Source organism: Acinonyx jubatus, chromosome C1 (assembly GCF_027475565.1).
Source record: "Acinonyx jubatus isolate Ajub_Pintada_27869175 chromosome C1, VMU_Ajub_asm_v1.0, whole genome shotgun sequence".
In the NCBI taxonomy this organism is placed as follows: domain Eukaryota; kingdom Metazoa; phylum Chordata; class Mammalia; order Carnivora; family Felidae; genus Acinonyx; species Acinonyx jubatus.
Window position 1 is genome coordinate 82,074,073 of NC_069381.1, and position 24,543 is coordinate 82,098,615.

At 32.3% G+C, this 24,543-nt stretch overlaps 1 protein-coding gene across 2 annotated transcripts in view; it reads right to left on the bottom strand.

The window, feature by feature from the left end:
• Window positions 1-24,543, bottom strand: part of DPYD (dihydropyrimidine dehydrogenase) — an 854,343-nt gene that overhangs the window by 735,121 nt on the left and 94,679 nt on the right. For both annotated transcript variants that reach the window (XM_027058524.2, XM_027058523.2), the window contains one exon: window positions 2,203-2,285. In XM_027058524.2, the coding sequence (XP_026914325.2) occupies window positions 2,203-2,285 (83 nt within the window). The remainder of the gene's footprint in view (window positions 1-2,202; window positions 2,286-24,543) is intronic.

A 24,543-nucleotide genomic window follows, 5' to 3' on the forward strand; every position in this document is an offset into this window, starting at 1 on the left:
AGCTACTGCTACATCCTAAAGGCAAAAAACAACAGCAAACACAAAAGTGGTGGGCCCACAGTGTACTAAATTGCTGAATGCTTTGGTTACTAAATTATTTAATTGTGTTTAGTGAATCCAAACATTATGAATATGTGTGTGCATGTGCATGTGTAAAATATGCAGCTTATGTAAACAAAGTACATTAAACAGCCATATAATTAAAAGCTGATTTAAATTATCTAGAATACTGCTTTATCTGATAGCATGAGTGATTGAGAGGTTATTCTAACCAGGTAATACTTGTTTTTCTTATTAGTTCATCTCTACTTTTTTAAAAGCAGAATATCCTAGTATTTTCTAAAAAGTAAGTATTACAAAATTTGGCAGAATAATCTCTTCATACACAGTTCTCCCATAATTCAGTTTGATTTTCCTTGATGACAAATTTTCTATACTAATTACATGTCCTTTCCTTGTTCATTATATTTCCCTCAGTCACATCCATTTTCATTCACATTGCCCCTTTGTAATTCTTTCTGTTTTAGGCCTTCAGTTCTTTTATTCAAAGCTTCAGAGCTGGCATTCTCTTTGTCTTCCTATGTGTCTATGTGTTTACTTCAAACTGAGTAGATATAAAAATACAGAGAATAACTGTAGCTTTCTAAATACATATTGGTGTACACACTTAATATATTCAAATTTATTATCATTAGCATGTGCAAAAACAATGCCTTCAACTTATAAATGTGGTAGTTTTAGACACAAGATAAAGACTGTATTGAAAATAGGAGTTCATTCATAATTTCTGCATTGGCTTTTTCCACAATATGTTTTATACCTTCTTTTTAATTTATTACTATTTTTCAAAAACTAACTTTCTGTGAATGTCTGATTGCATTTTATAGGTGCAAATTCTCTATTGTATATTCAGTTCTATTTTTCCCTCTTTTTTTTATTAGTGAAGACATTAACAATAAAATAGGCTCACTTGCTCCAGCTGGTAATTTCTCAGTACTAGTAATATATTATTCCTCTTTTTGTGACATCATAATCATCTATACAGAAGTACCATGTATCTTTGTGTAGAAGCTACTGTTTCCATTAAATTTAATTACCTCCCCCTGTGGTTTTAAATAGAAGTGGCTTCAAAATGAGGGCAGCTTCTATTAAATTTAATTACTTTCCCCTGCTGCTTGCATGGTAAAAGGAAGGTTACTAAATGAGAGCAGCTTCTAAACTAAAGTATATGGTAACTGTGCGCTAGCAATAACAAAATTGTACCCACGTTCCCTTCTAGAAAGCCTCATAGGTTTATCCTTTCTCTTATTTTAAATTATTTTTAGCCTTATGATCCTGAAAAAAAATGAGAACTGCATTTTAAAAATCAATTGTAGTTTCATAGGCTAAATAAAGGTAAATATACTACTTCTGTACGAATATATTGGAAATTATCCAACTCAAATGGGGAGATGAAGCTCAGAACTTTTAAAATTAATTTCATTTATTGTTTTCTAGCCCTAAGGATGATGAGTTTTATTCCTTACACATTCTTAATGTCTACTAAAATACGGATTTAAAGACTGATTCTTAAAAGTTATTAAAAAGGTATCAAGTCTGGCGGAGATTTCAGAGAAATATTTAGAAACAGAAATGTCAAAAGTGAAAAAAGCAAAAAAAAAAACAAAAAACAAAAAACAAAAACAAAAATCAGGCTCATTATAGACTACTGTATTTGAAAAAAAGTGAATCTATAGGCTTTAAAATAGTGTGTAAATCAGTTTAAAAATACTATGATATAATCCTATAAAATCTAATAGAATATGAAATTTTAAGTACCTCTTTTTAAATTAAATATTAATTAGGAGAAAATACTACTCAGTTTAACCACCATTGTTCTGTTTTTTTTTTATATTCAGGCAGAATTTAGATGAACAATATTTCCATTCAATCACACAGTTTAGTATAAATATAAAACAAGACACCCCTTAAGCATTTTAAGTAACAAATTAAACATTTACATTTTTTACTGTGCACTGAGGCTTAACATTTATGCAGCTTCAAAACCAAAGTACAGCCTCAAGGGAAGTCTCTCCACTGACAAATTAATACCTTAGAGAACAGAGCTGAATGGTGGCAATGAACTCATTTGTTCCCCCAATAATGAAGAATGACTTTTTCTTTACCACATCTGTGACTGTTGCTATGGTGACCCAGACTTACCTCATTGCTTCTCGGAGAGCTCCTCGCTCACCAAGAGTCGTGTGCTTGATGTCATCAAAATTATTCTCCAGCTTCTCGCATTTCTGCAACATTTTAAAAAATGTATTAATCCTCCAACATCCTGAGATAAAATTGTATCTATGCAATTATGTAAAAATATAATTGATTATATTGATTATGGACTCATGAAAAATATGCACACAACTTTAATTGGGTAGGATTCATTAAAATTGACAGTGTGAATTCAACAGTAACAAAATAAAAATGTCATGATACAGCTATCACAGAAGTCTTTTTACCAATTTTTCAAAATGGAGTAAACAGACTAAATCAATTTTATATAAACATAGCACAACTTTTAGAGCTTTAAGGTTTGAAAATTACTTCACTAAAATAATCTCAAATATATCAAAACCAATTTGAATTCAAAAGAGAAAGTCAATAAAAGTAAGTTTGAAATTATAATAAACTGTATAGGATAAATATCTAGTTCTAAAAATATTAACAATTACTTACATGGAAAGATACAGCCCAGCATAAGATAATTATACAACTTCCAACATTTTGGAAACAAAATTTTAGAATAAGATCTTTAAATAACAATTGTGTATATATTTATAAATAGATGTATACATATAGATATGTTTAAAATAAATAAGTCCAATTCTTAAAATTAAGTGACATTATATCATGTTCTTAGCATTACTGAATTGCTTTTTCTAAGTTTTTATTTTTTTAATTATAATTCTGAATATATTTTTAAATGTAAAATTAATCTTACATGAGACTAATAAGTTTTGAGAAGATTTATGCAGTATAGAATTAAATTTTTGACTAAAAACATATCCATGAATCTTTTGGCATATCAGATTTTATATATAAGTTAGGTAATAAAATAATTAGATTTAGCATTTTAGCTAAAATAACAAACGAAAACTAAATAACAATGTGTTCTTTCCATTTTAAATTATACATACATAATCTGGATTTTAGAAAATTACAGAATTTAGATTAATAATTTTCAATGTGTAAGAATTAACTTAAAAACTATTGATATATATGTGTATATATGCATATATATGTGTATATATGCATATATACACATATATATACTATTTTTACCTTGATTTAAGTCAGCAAAATTAGGGCAAAGATCATTTTAACAGATAGTTATATGCTTTTATAGTGAAAATCCTGAAAATTATGTATACATATGTACTGTGTATATATATATACACACAATACATATACATATATACCTAATACATATCCATATATACTGTATATACTATACATGTACATATATATATATATATATATATACACTATTTCTACCTTGATTTTTTTTAATCAGCAAAATTAGGGCAAAGATCCTTTTAACAGATAGTTATGCGCTTTTATAGTGAAAATCTTGAAAATTATGAAATATATCTAAAACAATTTGAATTCTGAATAACAGTCCTTTTTTGGATAAATTGCAAATATCATCTCCTGCTCTATGTCTTGTCTTTTCATTTTTTAGTAGTGTCTTTTCATGAAGAAAATTTCTTATTTGTAATGAGGCCCAATTTATTATTTTTTATGGTTAATAGTTATTGCCTTTTGTGTCCTCTTTCAGAAATCTTTGGCTTCCTCAAAGTGATGAATATATATTCCTATATTTTTTCAGTAAACTTTATTATTCTGCATTGCACATTTAGATGTTCAATCTTTTGGGACTGACATTTGCATAAGATGTGAGATAGGAAATCACATGATATAAGTAATTAATTAAATCAATAGTAATTATTGAAAGGACAATCATTTCCCCACTATAGTTAATCTTTTCCATAAAGTAAATCACAGTATATATTTGGTCTGTTTCCAGAGTCCATTATGACCCACTACTCAATTTCCTATACTTGTGCCAGTTTCACATTATTTTAATTACTTACACCTATAATAAATAAAAAACTCCTACAGATAAATATAAAAAGGACAAAAAGCTCAATGAAAATAAGCAAAAAACTTATACAAACACTGTATAAAAGAGAATATCCAAAACTGCTAATTAAAAAAACAATATGCTGAATATTACTACTCGTGAGAAAGATGCAAATACCATTACACACTGTGAAAATGCCTACAACGTAGATTATATAGAGCACTTTTTCAGTATAAAAAGCAACTGAAGCACTGCTGATGGAACTAAATTGTTACAATCACTTTGTAAAGCTTTTTGAAGTACTTTCATAAGCTGAAATCATGCCTAAGAATACACCCAGAACAAATTTATAATAGGTTCACCTAAATCCATGTACAAAAATGTTAATAGCACCATTATTCAAGATAGCCCAAAACCAGAAACAAGTCAAATGTCCATCAAGGTAGAATATATAAATAGGCCATTATATACAATGGAAAACTACACAGCAATAAGAATGAACAAACTACATGGGGCACGTGGGTGACTTGGTCAGTTAAACCTCTGATTTAGGCTCAAGTCATGATCTCAGAGTTCTTGAGTTCAAGCTGCACGTTGGGCTCTGTGCTGAGAGCTCAGAGCCTGGAGCCTGCTTCAGATTCTGTGTCTCCCTCTCTCTCTTCCTCTCTCCCCCTCTCAAAAATAAATAAAGGTTTTAAATTTTTTTTAAAAAAAGAATGAACTATAGCTGCATGCAGTGACATGGATACATTTCATAGATACAATATTGAGCAAAGATGTGACACACAAAAGAACAAATAGCAAAATTATTTCACTTATGTAAAGTTCAAAAATAACTAACCTACAGGTGCCTGGGTGGCTCAGTCAGTTAAGCATCTGAATTTGGCTCAGGTCATGATCTTGTGGATCGTGAGTTCAAGCCCCACATTGGGCTCTGTGCTGACAGGTTGGAGCCTGGAGCCTGCTTCAGATTCTGTGTCTCCCTCTCTGCCCCTCCCCCATTCATGCTCTGTCTCTCAAAAATAAACAAAATTTTAAAGAAATTTAAAAATTAAAAAATAGGCAAAGCTACAGTGAATAATCCAAAAATGAAAAAAAAGAAAACCATCCATTTACATAGCAAAAAATAAAAATATTCCTGAATAAATTTAACAAAAGTAGCATATGATTTGTGCACTGGAAAGCACACCTCAAGATAAAAATTAAAGAAGACAAAAATAAATAGAAAGACATCCCATGTTCATGGATTAGAAGACTTAATAGTGTTAAGATGGTACTACTCCCTAAGTTGATCTAAAGATTCTATGCAATTCCTGTCAAAATCCCAGCTGACCTTTTTTTTCGCCAATTTTGACAAGCTGATCTTCAAATTCATATGATAACAAAAGGGACAAGGGTAGTCAAAACATTCTTAAAAACAGAAATGAAAAATTGAAGGACTCATATTTCCTGATTTCAAAACTGACACTAAAAGTAATCAAGACACTGTGGTACTGATGTAAGAACAGAAACACAGAGCAACATACATCCACAAAAATATTTGTATACAAATGTTCATAGCAGCATTATTCATAACATACAAAAAGCAGAAAAAATTCAAATCAAAAAGTCGATAAAATCATAAATGTAGCATATTGATACAACAGAATATTATTTGTCCGTAAAGAGAGAAGTTCTGATACATGCTACAATATAAATGAATCTTAAAAATATTATGCTAAGTGAAAAAGCCAAATAGAAAAGGCCATGTTGTATATGTAATTCCATTTTTATAAAATGTCCAGTACAGCAAATCCACAGAGACAGTAAGGAGATCAGAGGTTGCCAAAGACTGGAAAGAGTGGGGGAATGAGTGATGATGGTAATGGGATTTCTTCTGGGGGAGATGAAAGTGTTCAGAAAGAGTGGTGATACATGCACAACTCTGTGAATATACTAAAAACTACCGAATTCAGTAGTGAAGTTCATAGTGAACTTTATGGCCTGTGAATATTATCTCAATAAAGCTCTTATTTTAAAAACATGTAAAACTAATCAAGATGTTAGAAGCTGGTGTATAGTACTACAGGAGACAAAAGAGGGTCTTCTAGGGAACTGTTTAATTCATTTTGTGAAAATTATGGAATTGCATATTTAAGATCTATTTTTCCATCGTATAATTATAGTGCAATAAAAGTTTTTAGTAGAGAGTCTGAATTCTGGTTAAGAAATCATAATGCCTCTGTGTGTGTGTGTGTGTGTTTGTCTCTCTCTCTCTCTCTCTCTCTCTCTCAAAATAAATTAATTAATTAAAAAAAAAAAAGGAGGGTGCTTGGATGGCTCAGTCGTTAAGTGCCCGACTCTTGATTTTGGCTCAGGTCATGATCTTATGATTTGTGAGATCGAGCCCTGTGTCAGGCTCTATGCTGATATTAAGGAGTCTGCCTGGGATTCTCTTTCTCCCTCTCCCTGCCCCTCCCTTGCTTGCACTCTCTCTTTCTGTTTCAAAATAAACAAACCTTTAAAAATAAAATTTTTAAAATGATAAAACAAATCATAATGCAATCACATAACACTACAGTTAAAATTTAAAAAGGCATATACAAAAGTTCAAAGTATCTACCAGTAAATATTAGCTACCAACTAATAATCATGAAATAACATTTTATAATTTATTAAAATTCTGTATGAAAAAGCCAATCCTGTAATGAAGTCTAACATCCTTATTGAAATGAAATAGTAACTCAGATTATAATAAAATGTTGAATAAAATAAAATTCAAAAAAATGGTAAATAAATGTTCTTTTATGTTACAGTTTTCAGTATTTTCCAAAGTTTGTTATGGGTTTATATTTCTTTTGACTTAAAAATAATTAATTAATAAAGACACTTTTAAAGCTTTGGAAATATTTTTATATTTTATTTTGAATATGTTGTGGTTTTTTAATGTTTATTTGTTTACTTATTTATTTATTTTAGAACAGATCATGAGCAGAGAGAGGGGCAAGAGAGAGAGAATCCCAAGCAGGCTCCCGCCCTGTCAGCACAAAGCCAGATGCAGGGCTCAAACCCACCCATGAGTTTATAACCTGAGTCAAAATTGAGTCAGTCACTTAATCAACTGAGCCACCCAGGCACCCCAAATATGCCATTTTCTTAATAGAATACAATAAAATAAGTGCTAGGAATAAAAGAAATTTAAATATAAAACAGGATTTTTTCAATACTTCTTAAATTTTTCTGTTAATTATGCACTGAATTAAGATTTTTCCTCCTAAAATTGTTTGCCAGTAAGCTCATGAAACTTCACATTTCAAATTATCCAGAACATTTCCAATCATCTTTATTTTTTTATTTAAATTTTATTTTTTTAATTTACATCCAAATTAGTTAGCATATAGTGCAACAATGATTTCAGGAGTAGATTCCTTAATACCCCTTACCCATTTAGCCCATCCCCCCTCCCAGAATCCCTCCAGTAACCCTCTGTTTGTTCTCCATATTTAAGAATCTCTTATGTTTTGTCCCCCTCCCTGTTTTTATATTATTTTTGCTTCCCTTCCCTTGTGTTCATCTGTCTGTGTCTTAAATTCCTCATGTGAGTGAAGTCATATGATATTTGTCTTTCTCTAATCTCGCTTAGCATAATACCCTCTAGTTCCATCCTTGTAGTTGTAAATGGCAAGATTTCATTCTTTTTGATTGTGGAGTAATACTCCATTGTATATAGATACCACATCTTCTTTATCCATTCATCTATTGATGGACATTTGGGCTCTTTCCATACTTTGGCTATTGTTGATAGTGCTGCTATAAACATTGGGGGTGCATGCGTCCCTTCAAAACACCATACCTGTATCCCTTGGATAAACACCTAGCAGTGCCACTGTGGAAAGAATATCCAATGGAATAAAGACAGTCTCTTTGGTAAGTGGTGCTGGGAAAACTGGACAGTTTTCTTTACTTTTGCATACCCAAGGAGAAGTATAACAATGTACACAAAGTATAACAATGTACACAACAATGTACAAAAAAAATAAAGCCATGTGGTAAATTCAATTATATCCATTTGCTACATTCAACCTATAACAGCTTAATGTTAACAACTGCTACTCAAATAATGCCTTTTGGGGCAAATGAATACCTAAAAAGATCCAAACAAAACTACTAGGTATATGATCTTTGGAATATACCATTTTTAACCTTAATATAATTAAACTTAATAATATGTGACTAGTATCTATCCATAATTCTAAACACATCTCACAATACACTTTTTAAAATTGGATAATATTCCCATGCATCCATGTGCTACTATTTATTTAGCCAATTTCTTTTTGGTTTGCTAATGATATTATTAAACATAGGATAGAAATGGATGGTTGAAAATTAATTAAAAGCTTAAAAATTATTTTAAAAAGAAAAATAAATGTTCATTTATAGAGATTATTCTGATGTATCTCAAATTGTTTTCACCTAAAATGCATTCAAAGTATGTGACTACCGTATTCTATGGTACAATCACTACTCAAATTCAAGGTTTCTGATTCTAATTTCATTCATTTTTTCCCCCATGTTAACCATTAATAGAAAACAATGTATATTTTCTCTTTGGCCATATAATTTTACTTACTTTTCTCTGCAACTAGATTTGCTATCAACCCAACTCCATCAATATAGATGAATATAGATGAATCACTACTAAGAATTATGTTTAAATCTTAAAATGGAAGAAAGTTTCGTAAACTTTTTCTTTCAAACTTTACTTGATTCTTGATATGAAAAATAGCACTTATCTTTTAATTTGATGCTTCTCCACAGATGGTTTATAAATCAGATGTGGGAATAAATATTTCTATTTAATTGCTATGGGCACATTTGTGAAATCTCTAATTTTAAATATATACACATATACAGATATACACATACATATATACATGTTTTTGCTAAATGGAGTCATTTCATAGAAATAAATCTGTCCCTTGACAGGATAATTTTGTTTTTTTATGGTTGAAAATCTTCGAAACTTTGCATTTACTGACAGGGATTAACAAAATCAAACACTACATCTGAATCTCTTTATTTAACAACAAATGTTTTAAATTAGGGTACTGTCTTTAAGGCCCACAATGCTATAGGAAATGTGAGATTTAATTGTTAAAATCCATGAAAGAGCCTGATAATTGCACTACTGTAATTAAGACAGAATTTTAAGATCTCAGTTTAGCCATTTAAAGTCACTCCCTAGACTAGAACAATAATGCTCATGGCAAAAGAAAGTCACAGATAACAAATATTTAAGGCAGCCTGTACAACAGTGTGATAGTAGCTTAGACTCAAAAGCAAACACAAAAGCCTCTTGTTATCCCAATATCCATGTCTGAAGTACCTTGGGAACAGGTGCATAATACAATACAATTTAAAAAAAATAGCTTCTTACTATTTCTTATGATTTATAAATCCCTCCCCAAAAAAGTTAATCTGATCAATTTTTGGAAAAGGTTATTTTACAGTAAAATCCATGTGTAGACAGCCTTCTAAAAACAGAATTCTTATGGAAAGTTTTCTTTTTTAAGTTTATATTTTTAAAAATATGTGTTTTCAAAATCTCCCCACAGGTCCAGATATTACAACAAATGCATTGCCTCCTTTTCTATTTATTTTTGAGAGACAAAGAGACAGAGCAAGGGAAGGGCAGAGAGAGAGGGGGACACGGAATCCAAGGCAGGCTTCAGGCTCCCAGCTATCAGCACAGAGACCTACACGGGCTTGAACTGACGAGCTGTGAGGTCATGACCTGAGCCGAAGTTGGACACTCAACCGATTGAGCCACCCAGGTACCCCCTCTCATTGAAATTTTAAACTTTATCTTGGCCTCCACAGTTGCAAAAGAACAAGTTCATGAAAGACATTAAAAAAGAAACAAAATTACTGGATTTTGAATTCTTAAGCGTTCATCCCTAGCATAAGCCATAAAGCTGAAAGACCACTTGACTAGTTTTTCTGCCACAGGAATAGGAGATGAAAACATTCTCAGGAAAGCCGAAGACAGAGGAAAATTGGATACAGAAGCCTGAAGTAGCCCCACTAAGCTCACTGTGGCTCCAGGAATTGAAGACAGGTTCTCAGCATTAGTCAAGAGAGAGTGTTCCAGAGCACTTATAGTTATTTCCTCATTTTAATGATACGAAGACTTTAGTAGTGATTTTATCTGGAAGTGGTTAAAATTACATATTGGAATGGGAACTCAAAATGAATATTAGGTTGACTAAAAAAAATAATACTCTGTTTCTCACTTCCTGGGTCTGCACAAAGCTTATTGTGCCCAATAGAAAAATAAAGAAAAAAAACTAAAACTCTGTAAGCATTTAAATGGTCTGTTACCTTCACCAAAAATACTTCCGTGTCCTGAAATGGAAATCAAATCCAATATTTTTTTTCAAGAACAGTATTTCAAAGAAGAGCTATATGAGTTTAATTATAATTCAGACAAATGTTATTCTTTTTACCATAATGAGAGAAACATCTCCAGCAGCTAGTACATTTATCTGCTCATCCTATCCATAAATAAAATTAAGCCATCAGATCCACTGGGTGAGAGGCAAACAGACTTACTGTTATATCCACCATTAAGAACATGTCCATAGCATTAGGGACAACTATAAATAAAGTATAGCCAGTGTCCTATCAAAATCTGTTCTTGGGGCACCTGGGTGGCTCAGTTGGTTAAGCATCCAACTTCGGCTCAGGTTGTGATTTCAGGGTTGGTGGCTTGAGACCCTCGTCAGGTTCTGTGCAGACAGCTCAGAGTCTGGAGCCTGTTTCAGATTCTGTGTCTCCCTCTCTCTCTCTGCCCCTCCCCCACTCATGCTCTGTTTCTCTGTCTCAAAAATAAACATTAAAAAAAAATAAAATCTATTCTTGTCCTAGTTCACATGAGTATGAATCTCAGAAAAATTATAAATGTATTTTTATGTAACCAAATGTCTTACTCTGTTGTTCATTCTTGGGAATTCTATTTGTAGTGTAGGACTATCCCAGAAGACAATTTCAGGTAGAAGTAAAACATAGGGAACTTAATTTCCAGGGTACAAAAAACTTCCAAATAATACTAAAAAACTACCTTGTCCATGGTGATGACTTACATTTCCTTCTTTTCACGTGCCTAATAATTTCCTTTGATCAAGGTTATTTCATGAGAAAGCTGCAAGCATCACAGCAGAAGCAAGGTGGTGCAAGTATTTGTAGGAAGGATAAAAGGGACAGCAAAGGGTGAATAAAAGGGAAAAGGGGACACAGAGAGAATGAATAAACAAACCACTACTCAGATTAGCAAACACAAGAACAAGAAAAATCGGTGATTAGTAATGAAACACTGGAACAAGAGGCAGGCTATGAGCCTACAACTATGGAACAAGCAAGTGGGAACACACAGGAAAAATAGAAGGACAGTAAAGGCAGTGGATTCAGTGCGGACCAAATATGTTATTTACTATAGCAGGCAAAGGTTATCCTTACTTAATTAGTAGGAAACTGGAAATTCAAATTAGCAACCATGGGAAACTTTTTGGCATATAAAGATGAATTACAGTAAACTAGCAAACCTTGAGGACCTTCTCTGTGTTAGACACTTTTCTAGAAGCTTTGCCCATTTAGTCTTCACAATAACAAAGATATCTATACTTTACAAATGAGGAAACAGGCATAGAGAAATTAAGATAACTCGTTCAAATCATACAGTCAGGAAGGGATTCTGAGATTCGAACCCAAGTAGTCTGTTCTCAGAGCCAGACTCAAATCCCTTAGAGACTGCTTCAAAAAAGTAAGCTGAATAAAGTGAATATAATAAATTTCTGAACAGGTCCCCACACCCCCCCGATTGTTAGTTGTGAAATTCAGATACTAGACTAGATGGATAATCATAGTTTACTAGGAAGGTAGACCTAAGTTCTTAAAGAATTCTTATTTCTGTCTAGATGTGCTATACTTTAAAACGTAGAAAAATAAGGAATCTAAATACACATGTTTAGGCCAAATTAATACCCATAAATATTTTTCATGTAACAGTCTTTATTTGGGTCTGTGACACCACTGTGACAAATATAATGAGCAATTAAATCCCCAAGTGCTCAGATTTTGGCAGCAATTAAAGTAGAAACTAGAAACTAAGCATCAAAAAGAACTGGTTTTGCTGGCCTTCTGCCAAATAAATCCCCATGGGTTGAGGGAAGGTCTAGTTTCAAATGTGATAGATTTTATAGTATTTTATATCTCATCTGCGTTAAGGATTATATAAAAGTACAATAAAACAAATAGAATATCAGTAGCAACATGGAAACAAAATAACACACAAGGAGATCTCTAAATGCTAAAAAATTTAAATAATATTACTGGGTTATCTTTGTTTAAACTATAACAAATTCAACCAAGTATCTACTGATTCATATGCTAGATGGAGCTGGAAATAGGCAACAAAGTTAGCAAATCATATTACTAAATTTTAAAAAATCAGGATATTATCATATGACTTAATTTCCACAGGACTGCATTTCCTTTATGAAATAATCATAACTAAAACTAAAAAGGTTGGATCTAAAATTTATATATTAACCTAAATTGTAAAAATTAGAAAACTACTTTTAATAAATGAAGAAACTTAGCTCTGTATTATTAAGGTCCCAGAGAGTTGATGACATAGCTCCTGAAATTAAGTCTTGGAATTACCAAATCATAAAACCTCAAGTTAATCAATTAAATTTCAATTCAGAATAAATTCTTGTAATTTCTACTGTATGTTAGGCATCATACAAAGCACCAGGTATATAAAGATAAATAAGTCCCCACCTTAATCACAATCTAGTGAGAATTTGGAGAAGAGAGAGGAATTCATTCTCCTGGAACAGAGATTTCTATAAAGTTTATTACTTCTGACTCTGACATGTCTTTTAAAAGAGTCAAATTTTTCCAGATTAAGAAAAAAAAGAAAAAAAGGCTAAGGTAGAAGTGACTTCAGCCTCAGATTGCAGTGTTACTGCCTGCCTACTAGCTACTTGATCTTAGGCAGGATACTTAACTCAGTTACTTACCTTCTAGGGCTGTAGGGATATCTCTACATCCCTATTCAGTAGGAAGAAGTTACAGAAGATAAGACCTTCCACCCTCAGCAACCTTCAAGATTTAAGGGTCAAAGTTGTTCAGTGGAGAAAATGATGGGAGAAAAAAAAAACAAAGGCAGGACTTTGCTGCAGCTAGTAGTCTCTCCTGACAGGATTCTTGAGGCATACAGATTTAACATTCCTACAGCTTCCTCAAGGACTTCCTTTAATGTTTTACCACTCTACCTTTGCTCTGGTTGATGTACTTCTTTCTGATAACTGTAAACATCACCCCCTCCCCCAAACAATACATGATAGGAATCATCCTTCAAACATATACATATGATATATATTTGAATGGTCTCATGACTAATGTCTTACTTGACAACAGAATATAACCTTATCTTAACAATAACTAGTCCCTCAAGGTCCTTGCTTTCAAATTCATTAAAGATTTATAGTATCCCTAACTCCCACTAACTAAAAAGTATATAATCAGTCACTCCTCACAATCCCAGTGTAGCTCTTTCTGCGCATGGGTTTTGTCCCCATGCTATAATAAAAGCACTTTTTTGCATGGAAAACAAAAAAATTAAATGAGATAATATATGCAAATCATTTGATACATTGAGTAGAAGCTTTTAAATAAACAATGGAAGAGGAGGAAAAGAATAAAGAGGAGGAAGAGGAAGAGCATCCATTACCCAGCATAATCCTAAGGGATAAGATTTTATAAAGTGAAGTAGAAAAATGTGCATTTTCATGTTTTCCAGGTGATTCTTATGAATAGTAGAGTAAAAAAAATACAGTCTTTATGGAAAAAAAGAGTTTTAACTTTTTGGTCATAAGATACCTGTGAGAATATAATAAAAATCATGATCCTTTCCTCTTAAAAAATTAAATTTTCACACACACATCCCATATTCAAAAAATACAATTTCAATTCAATAAGGTAACTGTTATCCAGCAAGTATGTTTCATGTCCAGTGGGAGGATCATTCCTATATATTAATCATGCATTAATGATCATTACAAATCTCGGATGGTTGGAAGCCTGCAGCATACTATATTTTGAAGGACCCACAGGGAATTATCACGGGGGGGGCACAAGTCTTATGGCACATTTTAAAGTCTGAAGAATTTAAATAGCATACTCCAAGTCACTACTACAACTCTAAGGTGATTTAACATTGATTAATTTAATGGTTTTCTTTAGACAATAAGGCAAATCAGGAAAAGATAATACTAGTGCCTATGTCTCAAGTAGTTAGAAATTCCTAAGGTCTAGGTTCCTATAAAGAATGAATAAATTAGGTTAACTTACTGTTCTAGTAAAATGTTATATTTGAATTTTGGCACTCAACAAAACTAGCTCAAATGAAATTGTTTATAAATCAAGTAAGAAATAATGATTATATTCATATCTTTTAAAATTCTAGATGAACATTCTAATACCAATCTACCAGTTCTAATCATGAGGTTCATATTTCAATAGATAATTACTTTTCCCTTTGGTATGTCTTAACTAGTCTAATCCTTTCAGGGAACATTAAGACATAATCATATTTAGCTAATGTCATTTCACTAATGGTGGCCAGCTTACAGTCAGGCCCTGTCTAGGAGAATCTTGAATCACAGTGAAATGGAATATAATATGGTATGAGAGGTACGAGCTGTGGAGACAATAAATCTGTTTTTAAGTTGTAGTTTTGCAATTAAATTGCTTATGTGTTCTTAAGAAAATGCTTAACATCTCAATCTGCAAATACTCCCTCATAGAATGAAGATATCAACGAAGATGATAAAAGTAATGACACCACCTTAAAGTACTGTTGTGAGAATAAATTAAGAGATCATACATGTGAAAATATATTCTAAACAAGAAATGCCTTTTTAAATGGACAGAATAAATCTCATTCCCAGGTTCATATTCTCAATCAAAATGTTTTTACTTATATTTTAACTTTCATTCATGGTAAGAATTAAGTAACCTTTTAGTACTTTTCTAAGGTAGCAAAAATAGAAGCAGTTCTGCTGCAGAAGCCTATCTGTTGATCATTCATTGTTTGTATCTAAGGGAGGTCAACAAAATTCGAGATTAAGAATTGTTTATAATTACCACACAGTTCTTTACATAATGCATGGTTATGTTTTGATTCTCACATGGTTTACAGTATAATCAAGTGAAACACAAGTATCATTCTTTCAACAAATAATGTGGAGTACTGTGTAGTAAACACTGCCAGTCTCAAATCAGCATAAAAATCGCCTTAATATTTGCTTTTTGGAAGTAAATATTATTATTTACCTGCACACTTAATTTTGACAAGGGGAAGGCTTTCAAACAGCAATTAAATTTTTTTAAAAATATATATTTATTTATTTATTTATTTACTTATTATTTATTTATTTATTCATTTATTTATTTATTTTAGAGAGATAGCATGAGCAGGGGAGAGGGGCAAGGGGGGGCAGAAGAGAGGGAGGGAGGGAGGGGGGGAGAGAGAGAGAGAGAGAGAGAGAGAGAGAGAGAGAGAGAGAGAGAGAGAGAATCTCATGCAGGCTCCACACTTAGTGCAGAGCACAACCCTGGGATCATGATCTGAGCTGAAACCAAGAGTGAGACACTGAACTGACTGAGCCACCCAGGCAACCCTCAAAGAGCAATTTAAATAATGAAAATCTACAATTTCTACAAAGAAAGTCTGCCCACTTTCAAGTTCTTAATGACCCAACCAATCTCATTTCCTACCAGGCTTCCCATGCTCAACTTGCTTCAGTCACAGTGCCTCCTTGCTGTTCCTTCTACACAAAAGCACCCTTTCTCCTCAGGGCCTTTACCCTCTGCCTGAAATGGTCTCCCCTCCCTCCCCTGCCCCCCCCCCCCCGCCCCAGAATTCACATGGCTTAATCTCTCATCTCATTCAGGTCTCTGTTTAAATGTCACTTCTTTAGAAACATCTTCCCTGACCACTGTCTAAAAATGAACTCACCTTCACTCTCTGCCCCTTTGTCCTACTTTATTATTATTCTTCATAACATTTATTATATTTAACATATTATGTTACAGTATTTTTGAAATACTGTATACTCCATGAAAACAAAGAGGCATTTGTTTGCTTGTTAATTTACTACTGCACTTCCACATAGTAATTAACCATTAAAGGTTTGTTGAATGGAAGTTCTAGGAGCTTCTACATGCATTTAGTCACACACGGATCAGATGCTACCTTCAATTAAAAGAAAGTGGGGGCACTTGGGTAGCTCAGTTGGTTAAGCTTCCGACATCGGCCAGGTCATGTTCTCACAGTTTGTGAGTTCGAGCCCCGCATTGGGCTCTGTGCTGACAGCTTGGAGCCTGCTTAAGATTCTGTGTCTCCCTCTCTGTCTCTGCCCCTCCCCAGCTCATGCTCGCACTCTGTATCTGTCAAAAGTAAATAAACTTAAAAATAAATAAATAAATAAATAAATAAATAAATAAAAGAAAGTGAAGTCAGTGAAGGCAGCTAACTATTCCTCCTCCAAGAGACCTTCCACTGTAGCCTTATCTTGATGACTATATCATGGCCTGAGAGGTTCTTAGTCTTACAAACTAAAACAGTTAATTTCCTCAGTCCCTGACAATGAGTCTGCCTTTCATATTCTGTCTCCCACTAACCAAGTTAACAGAAACAGATGTATAAAACGAGAGCGCAAATGCACTCAATTATTACATGAAACTGTTACAAGGATCAGGCGTTGTGATAACATGATCAGTGAAATTTAACTTTTAGGAAATTCAGTATGGAATGACAAGTAAAAATCAAATGTTGCCTAGTGAGCATAGATTCTAATCAAAAGAAATCAGAAGCTTTTAAAAGTTTTTTTTCAAGAAGATTGCATTGAGTATTCTTGCATTCCACAAAGGGATCTATACCAGTGATAATACTTGGCTTAACCAGACACAGCCCTTGTTAAGATTTGCATATGTATGTGTGTATGTATGTATGCATGTATGTATGTATTGCCTGTGTTTAGATTTGTAACTCATCATCTCCTATCATTCTAGAGTTAATCCCTTTTAATGCAAATTTTGGCAGAATCCCAAACAAATCTTGATCTGCCACTGAATCTCCCAAACCCTTTAAAATAGTTTTTCCTATATATACTCACAAGTCACACTCAAGTGTAGTTTCTGATAAAAAATAATCATAATCATAATCCAAATCAAAAAGAAAATTATTTGCAAGTCAAATATACCAAGAAAACAAGGACTTCCAAATAAGTATTTTACAAGTTGCTAATATAGTGAGAAACAGCAAACAAAAAAACCTGAAAATTCCAGAAACTATTGGTATCTATAGAATCTGATAAAAATAAGAAAAGTGGGGTGAAAAGGTTGCATTGTAAATCAATCTATATTTGTATCATTTTCTCCAGATTTAGCTTCAATTCCCAGTTCATTTCCAGCAGCCCCCCATTCCATTTCAGCTTTATGATACCTACAAAATAGTATTTTTGTATATATTTTCTAGATGAATGGCAAAAACCTACTGGCCAAACTCACCTTGCTATGTTTAGTGATGCAATGGAAGATGGACAGAAAGCTACAGAAGGAATGGATGTTTTGATCATCTTATCTGTCTCCTAAGCTCGTCTATGTGCTCTCACATTTAAACACTTCTTTAGTACCAGGGTGGGTACAGAACAGAGTTAGCAGTACAGGTTAGCTCCCTGCAGGCATTTCCTTGTTATGATCTTCAAATGAATGAGAGGACTTCACGTACCTTCAAATGCCCTTCTGGTGGATATTCTGTGCCCTGCTATGTTAAATTAGGCTACTATGAGAAAACTAATTCCGAGAAGATCAAAACTTTCCCAAAAGATAAGTCTTCAGGTATAATATATTTATGAATTAGCTTCTATAAAATGTCTTTTTACCAAAACAGAATATTAAATTCATTTTTTAATACTAATAAATTCACAGTACCAAATGCTTCATGTACTGGCTGATTTGTTATCGCATGGAAGAACTGATGCCAGCATTGAGCAATCTATATTAAAATGACCATCAACCACCATGATCCAATAGCTATTTGACATATGGAAACTTAAAAGGAAAATATTTACTAATAGTTTTTACTAACATCAGTATTGATGACCACATCATTGAATTAATTATCACCACCAGAAAACCATAGGTTTTTCTAGTTCTGTAGGAGCTTAAACTTATTCTAGATTTAAAGTCTGATGTAATCTGGAGGCTTTAAATTTAAAATAATTCCTTGTCCTTGGGGAGTCTCCTTCCAAGGTAGCAGGCAATCCTGGAATAGGTGCCATCTAAACAGATGAAGAGAACTTTGGGGGCAAGGATGAAGGGTCACAAAGGAAAAACAATTCCACTATTATTACCCAGGACATCTGTGGTATTTCTCTGTATCTCAAAAACAATTTTAGATAGTTAAATTTTTCATATAAAGGATTATTGTTAGGAATATTACACAAGACTGCTACACAAATATCTCATTTACTGAATCCAATGTATTTGTTCATGCATTTATTAATTATTTAGAAAACACATCATTCCCTGTGTTTAACAATTAATTTATACTATGTTTAATTTAGTCAAAATCTACAAAAGTCAATTTACACCACAGAATTTTGTAAATGCAATGCATGATGTATTATAACAATACCATACAGAGTGTGTAAGATGTAAAGTTAGGCACTAGGTATATTCACAGATATGAACTTTTCTCTAATACTGAGAAGGACCACTTATTTCAATATTCTATTTTAAACATAATAATTAATAGCTGCCTATGTATCACTTTATCTATCTCAATTCCCTTATCTGTAAAAAAAAAAAAAAACCTTTGAGATGGGAGCAAAGTGAGTCAATTCAAACAGAGAGGCGGCATTTGTTAGATTGGGATACTGACATTTAACAATCTTCAGTGCATCACAAATTTTAAATTAAATCACAAAGAAAAATATGCAAACCAATTCAACATAAACTTCCATTAACAGTACCTAAATTGATAAGCTGATTTTTGTTTAAAAAGGAAAAATATGCCAAAGGTTTCCCTATATGCAGTATGGGATGCTTGGTATTAGATAAATATCAAACAAATAAGAAAACCTAAAAGAGTATTTCTAATTATTTATCTTTCAAATCACTGGTGTATGTTAAATTTGTGAGGAAAGAGTAATAGAACCATTTAAATTCTTGCATTAACGTAAAGTTCAGGAAAGCAATCACTTTTAAGTCGCAAAACATAAAGCCTTGTAACATCCTTTTGGTTTTGAAAAATTAAAGGCTTTTACTTGACAGTTACTTACATAAATTTGTATGAAAATGCGAAGTTGGCAGAGACTTCTAAATTCATAACAATTGTCTATTAGTCTGTTTTTAATAATTTTTCTTTGGCATGTAATCCTCTTTAATTAGATTCCACTCTCTGTTGTTTCAAGATTCCATAAACTGGTGTCTTATATACCAGCTGCTAAAGCAGGAGTTACTGTCTAAATGATATTCACAATGAGTATTTAGAAGGTTTACAATTATACCCTTGCTAATAAATTGTGCTATTTTCCCCAACAATTTTAAGTGCTAATCTTCAGAAGGCATTTTAAAATTAGCAAAAATTCTGTCAAGAGATTTACAAAAATTGTTAGCATGAAGATAATTATGTCACAGTCCTTGGACTCCATCTCTGATTGTGTGCATAAATCAGAAAATGTCAGCTGTGTTTTCCCTTAATAATTATCCTTACAGCAATATATTATAGTCTAAACTCCTATTATAATTTCTGTTTCTGGTTTCTAAAACACCAGTTATTTCAAAAGTTTGGAACTGATTAAATATTCATATTCTCAAGAATAATAAGTAATTTCAATTCTAAAATCTTAAGTATCAGCAATAAGTAGATCAATATGGAAGGTATAAATTCAGTGTTCATGAACATCTATCCTAAGAAACTAAACACTTGAATGTAACATTAATTTTTTTTAAATATTGATTAGGTAAAAATCTAACATGGCAGATAGGAGGCATACAGAGGTATAGATTTGAGTATAAATTCTAAGATATATTTACTATGTATTTCAATGCCATAGGCACATGAAACAGTATCTGTGTATCTGAAATATGTATCAAGTTATTTAGCATCTGTCAATATATGATTTTCTTTCTGATAAAAATATGACTTTCATTTCAAAAGGTATGAAATAAAAAATAAATTACCTCCTTTTATTCTGATAATCACAAATTATAGCTGTATTTTGATTTACTCTGACTAAACAGAATAGACCAGAAGAAATTCTGATAAAAGCTCAGTAATCAGGATAAAAATCAAAGTCTTAGACATTGGTTTATATTTAATTAGCTATACCAGGAAGCATTTTGTTTGGTGTGCTTCTCACTATATCAAACACTTTAGAATTAGCAAAGATGAAAATTCCAGTTCTCTATACTTTCACACTGTAATTTACCAAAATGGCTGGGTGTAACAGTTAAAAAAAGTATGAGCGTATTCAAAAACAATGAAAACAAATGAGAAAACAAATGAAAAAAGGGTGACTTTTCCAGGAACATTAGCTTAATGAAAAATATTTTGTGAAAAAAGTTTTGAAATATCGCCTGCCAACAAAGTCCATTAATAGAGTCACATTTTCCAATGTTACCCAATATAGTGTCCTTTCCATGAAATCTCAGAGTAGAAAAAAATGTATATATGTGCATTAAGCAATTGATAATAAATGGAAACTGAGCATTATTATTAAATTTAACATTATAAATCCTGAAGTCATATTAGGTTAACAGAACCCAGTGCTAGCCCAAAAAAGAGTATAGAAGCTAGAATCAGTGATTTCAGCAGATCCTTGTAAACCAATTTTCTGCAAAATAAGTTTGTAGCCTTAGAAACCAGACTTCTTTCTTTTTTGATTAAACCAACAGACAAAACTCTCTCCTACAAAATACATCAACAGTTTCCACAACTTCCTTAAAAATATTTTACTAATAAATATATCAAGTTTTACTCTTTTTACAGTATACTCCCAATAAAAATCACATGCTGAAAGTTCTGCATGTTATAAACAAATTACATTTTTTAAATATTTATTTTTAAGTAAGTTCTATAACCAATGTGGGGCTTATATTCATGATCCCAAGATTAAGAGTCCTATGTTCTACCCACTGAGTCAGCCAGGCCCCCCAAATTAGCATTTTTAAGTTTAGTTTTTCTTTAATTTCAAATTTTATTTAACAATTAGATGCTCAATTATGAAATATATGTCCTTATAAAATTGGAAAAAATACAATTATATACAAATTTATCATCTCCTACCCCAATTTCTAATTCCACTCCTCTGTGCTAGCCATTTTAACCATAATTACTATCTTTCTATAGAGGATTCCATGCTCACATAAACATGTTTTATGGGGGCGCCTGGGTGGCTTGGTCGGTTAAGCGTCCGACTTCGGCTCAGGTCATGATATCACCGCCCGTGAGTTCGAGCCCCGCGTGGGGCTCTGTGCTGACCGCTCAGAGCCTGCAGCCTGTTTCAGATTCTGTGTCTCCCTCTCTCTCTGCCCCTCCCCTGTTCATGCTCTGTCTCTCTCTGTCTCAAAAATAAATAAACGTTAAAAAAATTTTTTTAAAAAGCAAAAAAAAAAAAACATGTTTTATGTCATGGTTTCTCTCTTTCTGTGTGTGTGTGTGTGTGCGTGTATGTGTGTGTGCATGTGCGTGTTTCAGTGGGGTCCAACTTTACAAAAAGTCGGCAATTTTTTTTTCCAAATAAAATAAATATATGGATATCTTACCAATTAATAAATATGTCTAAAATTCTAAAAACGGCTCAAATTCCATATTTTGTTTAACAATTTTATTAATGATAAAAATATACTTTAATCATGGCATTTTATTATTATGAGTAATAATACAGACTATTGGACATGGGTGATGGTAATTTCTCCTAATGTGGGATAAATTCTTCATAGCAGAAATATTAAGATCTTTTTTTTCATTGTAGCATACATTATCAGCATATTCACCAAGTTTGTACCAATCCAAAATACAGTAGCAAAGTATGAAAGTGCTTAGTGACCTGAAACTGTTAATGCTGGATATTATTAATCTCCTAAATGTTTGCAAATTGAGACTACAAGACATTTTATAGTTCTCTGGCTACTAATGAGACTGAACATATTTTCATGTGTTTATTGCCTGCTTATCTTTTCTCTTTTAGATATTTCCTATTCATACCCTTTGACATTTTATTTATCATTTACATTATAAATGTACTCCCAGACAGTCGTTTATATTTGACAAGTTTAGGGCACGTTTTGCCACAAAATCATTCCGTTTTTGAAGTATACTAAGAATAATAACAAAAACTGAAAAATGAAAAAAATAATCTATGAGATGGAGTTAAATGGGTTTTTACTGGAAAACTTATAGCATTAAAATATATAACTTAAGAAAGTATTAAAAATTATAAAGTGTTTAAAATAACTTACGACAAAGAAAAAAGAAAGAGAATACCCCCCCACATGTTTAATGAAATAAGAATAAATTTTTGAAGTCCAATGTTGTAGCATTTTGGTTGAATATGCTTTGGACATAAAAGAAGCATCCAAGCAGAAAATGGGTTGTTATCAGGGTGCCTGGGTTGTTCAAGTTGGTTAAGTGTCAGACTCTTGATTTTAGCTCAGGTCAGGTTCTCAGTTTGTGAGTTCCAGCCCTGCACTGTGCTCTGCGCTGATAGCATGGAGCCTGCTTGGGATTCTCTCTCTTTCTCTCAAAACAAACAAACAGACGACTTTAAAAAAAAGAAAATGGTTATTTATATATGTCCAAACCATAAAATGTAATACATTCAAATGACATCTGAATAACTGGTTGAAAACAGGGGGTAACCAGATACTGTATTTTTCTCGTATGAATATAACTAATTTTCCCTATTTTTGCCATATTTACCATTTTATTCAACTGTGATGAAGTGTGCATTTCCCAAATATTTAAAGTTAAAAATTTCAGTAGGCTTTTTGAGTTTTTTCCTGTGATATAACTTTTTATTGTTAAGCAGAATTGCATGATTAGAAAAACAAAATGAATGGAGTTATGTGCACCATGATGTCAAATTCATCAAAGGTAGAAGTACAAAAACCTGCATCTGGGCCATGCCACCTTCCAAACGTTCCAAGACCCATTCTCAAATTATAAATTATCTCTAAGAATTTGCCTTTTTTTCTCAATAGGTTTGAGTGGTAAAACAGTCAAGTTTTACTTTTTTTAAAGGTTGAAGTATCAATAAATAACTGTATTTTTAGTGAATATTTAATGAAATAGACAGGAATGTGCATAGATTTTTCTGCTGTACTTCACTGAAGGAAACTGTCAGTCAAGAGTTTTTCTTCATGAAGGAAAAATGATGCTCTGTCAGAGGTGAGAAACTAAAAGAAGGTAAATCAACTTAAATTCATTGCTCAACCTAATGTAGAGTTGTAAATCAAACCTACTTAAATATTATTACAAAGTTTTGGACATGATTCAAACAAAATTATAAGGAAAACGTGTATTTATGGTACATAACCAAAATGCTGCAACAAAAACGAAATTCGAAAATTGAATGAAGAGAGTTGATTATGTAGATTGCAAGGCTGAGATAATTTACATGTGATGGAAATTACAGTATCAGTTTTTAAATTAATAGCATTATCAGTCATCATTATTCTCTGAACTGGTCCTTTTATGAGATTATCACAGAGACAAGAGAAGATTGACCAAAAGATTAGTGACCCTTTCACCCCATCATAAACCACAAGTGGCTTAACTTGTCATCAAAAAATATACTGATCCAAATTTCCATCAACGCAGCCTAGAAACATTGCACCGCACTGCCTCTTTGACTTGATTCTGGATATCTCTTATTAGTGATTATCTGGATGCACTTAGAGGGCAGTGTAAAAGGACACATGGTATCCCTCCCCACATGACTATGTGCAATCTCCAATATAAAAGGCTAAACAAAGAAAAATAATCACCACATGGCTGAAATGAATACGTAACATAAGTACTTCTTAATTTAAACCAGTTTCCTGACACTGATAGGATCATTGAAACAGCATCCTTCCAGCTACTCAAAAGGAGGAGCTGGGGAGAAAAAAATTATTTGTTCCTCAGTATAAGCAATTCAAATATTTTAACAAATGAATAGATCTTAAACAAATTTGATACACTATATATTTTACTTATTTGTTTGTTACTAATTTTATCAAGCTAGAATGCAATCTACATAAGAGAAGCAATTTCCCTCTATTTTGTCCATGGTTGTGTCCCCAGGGCATTAAAGAGT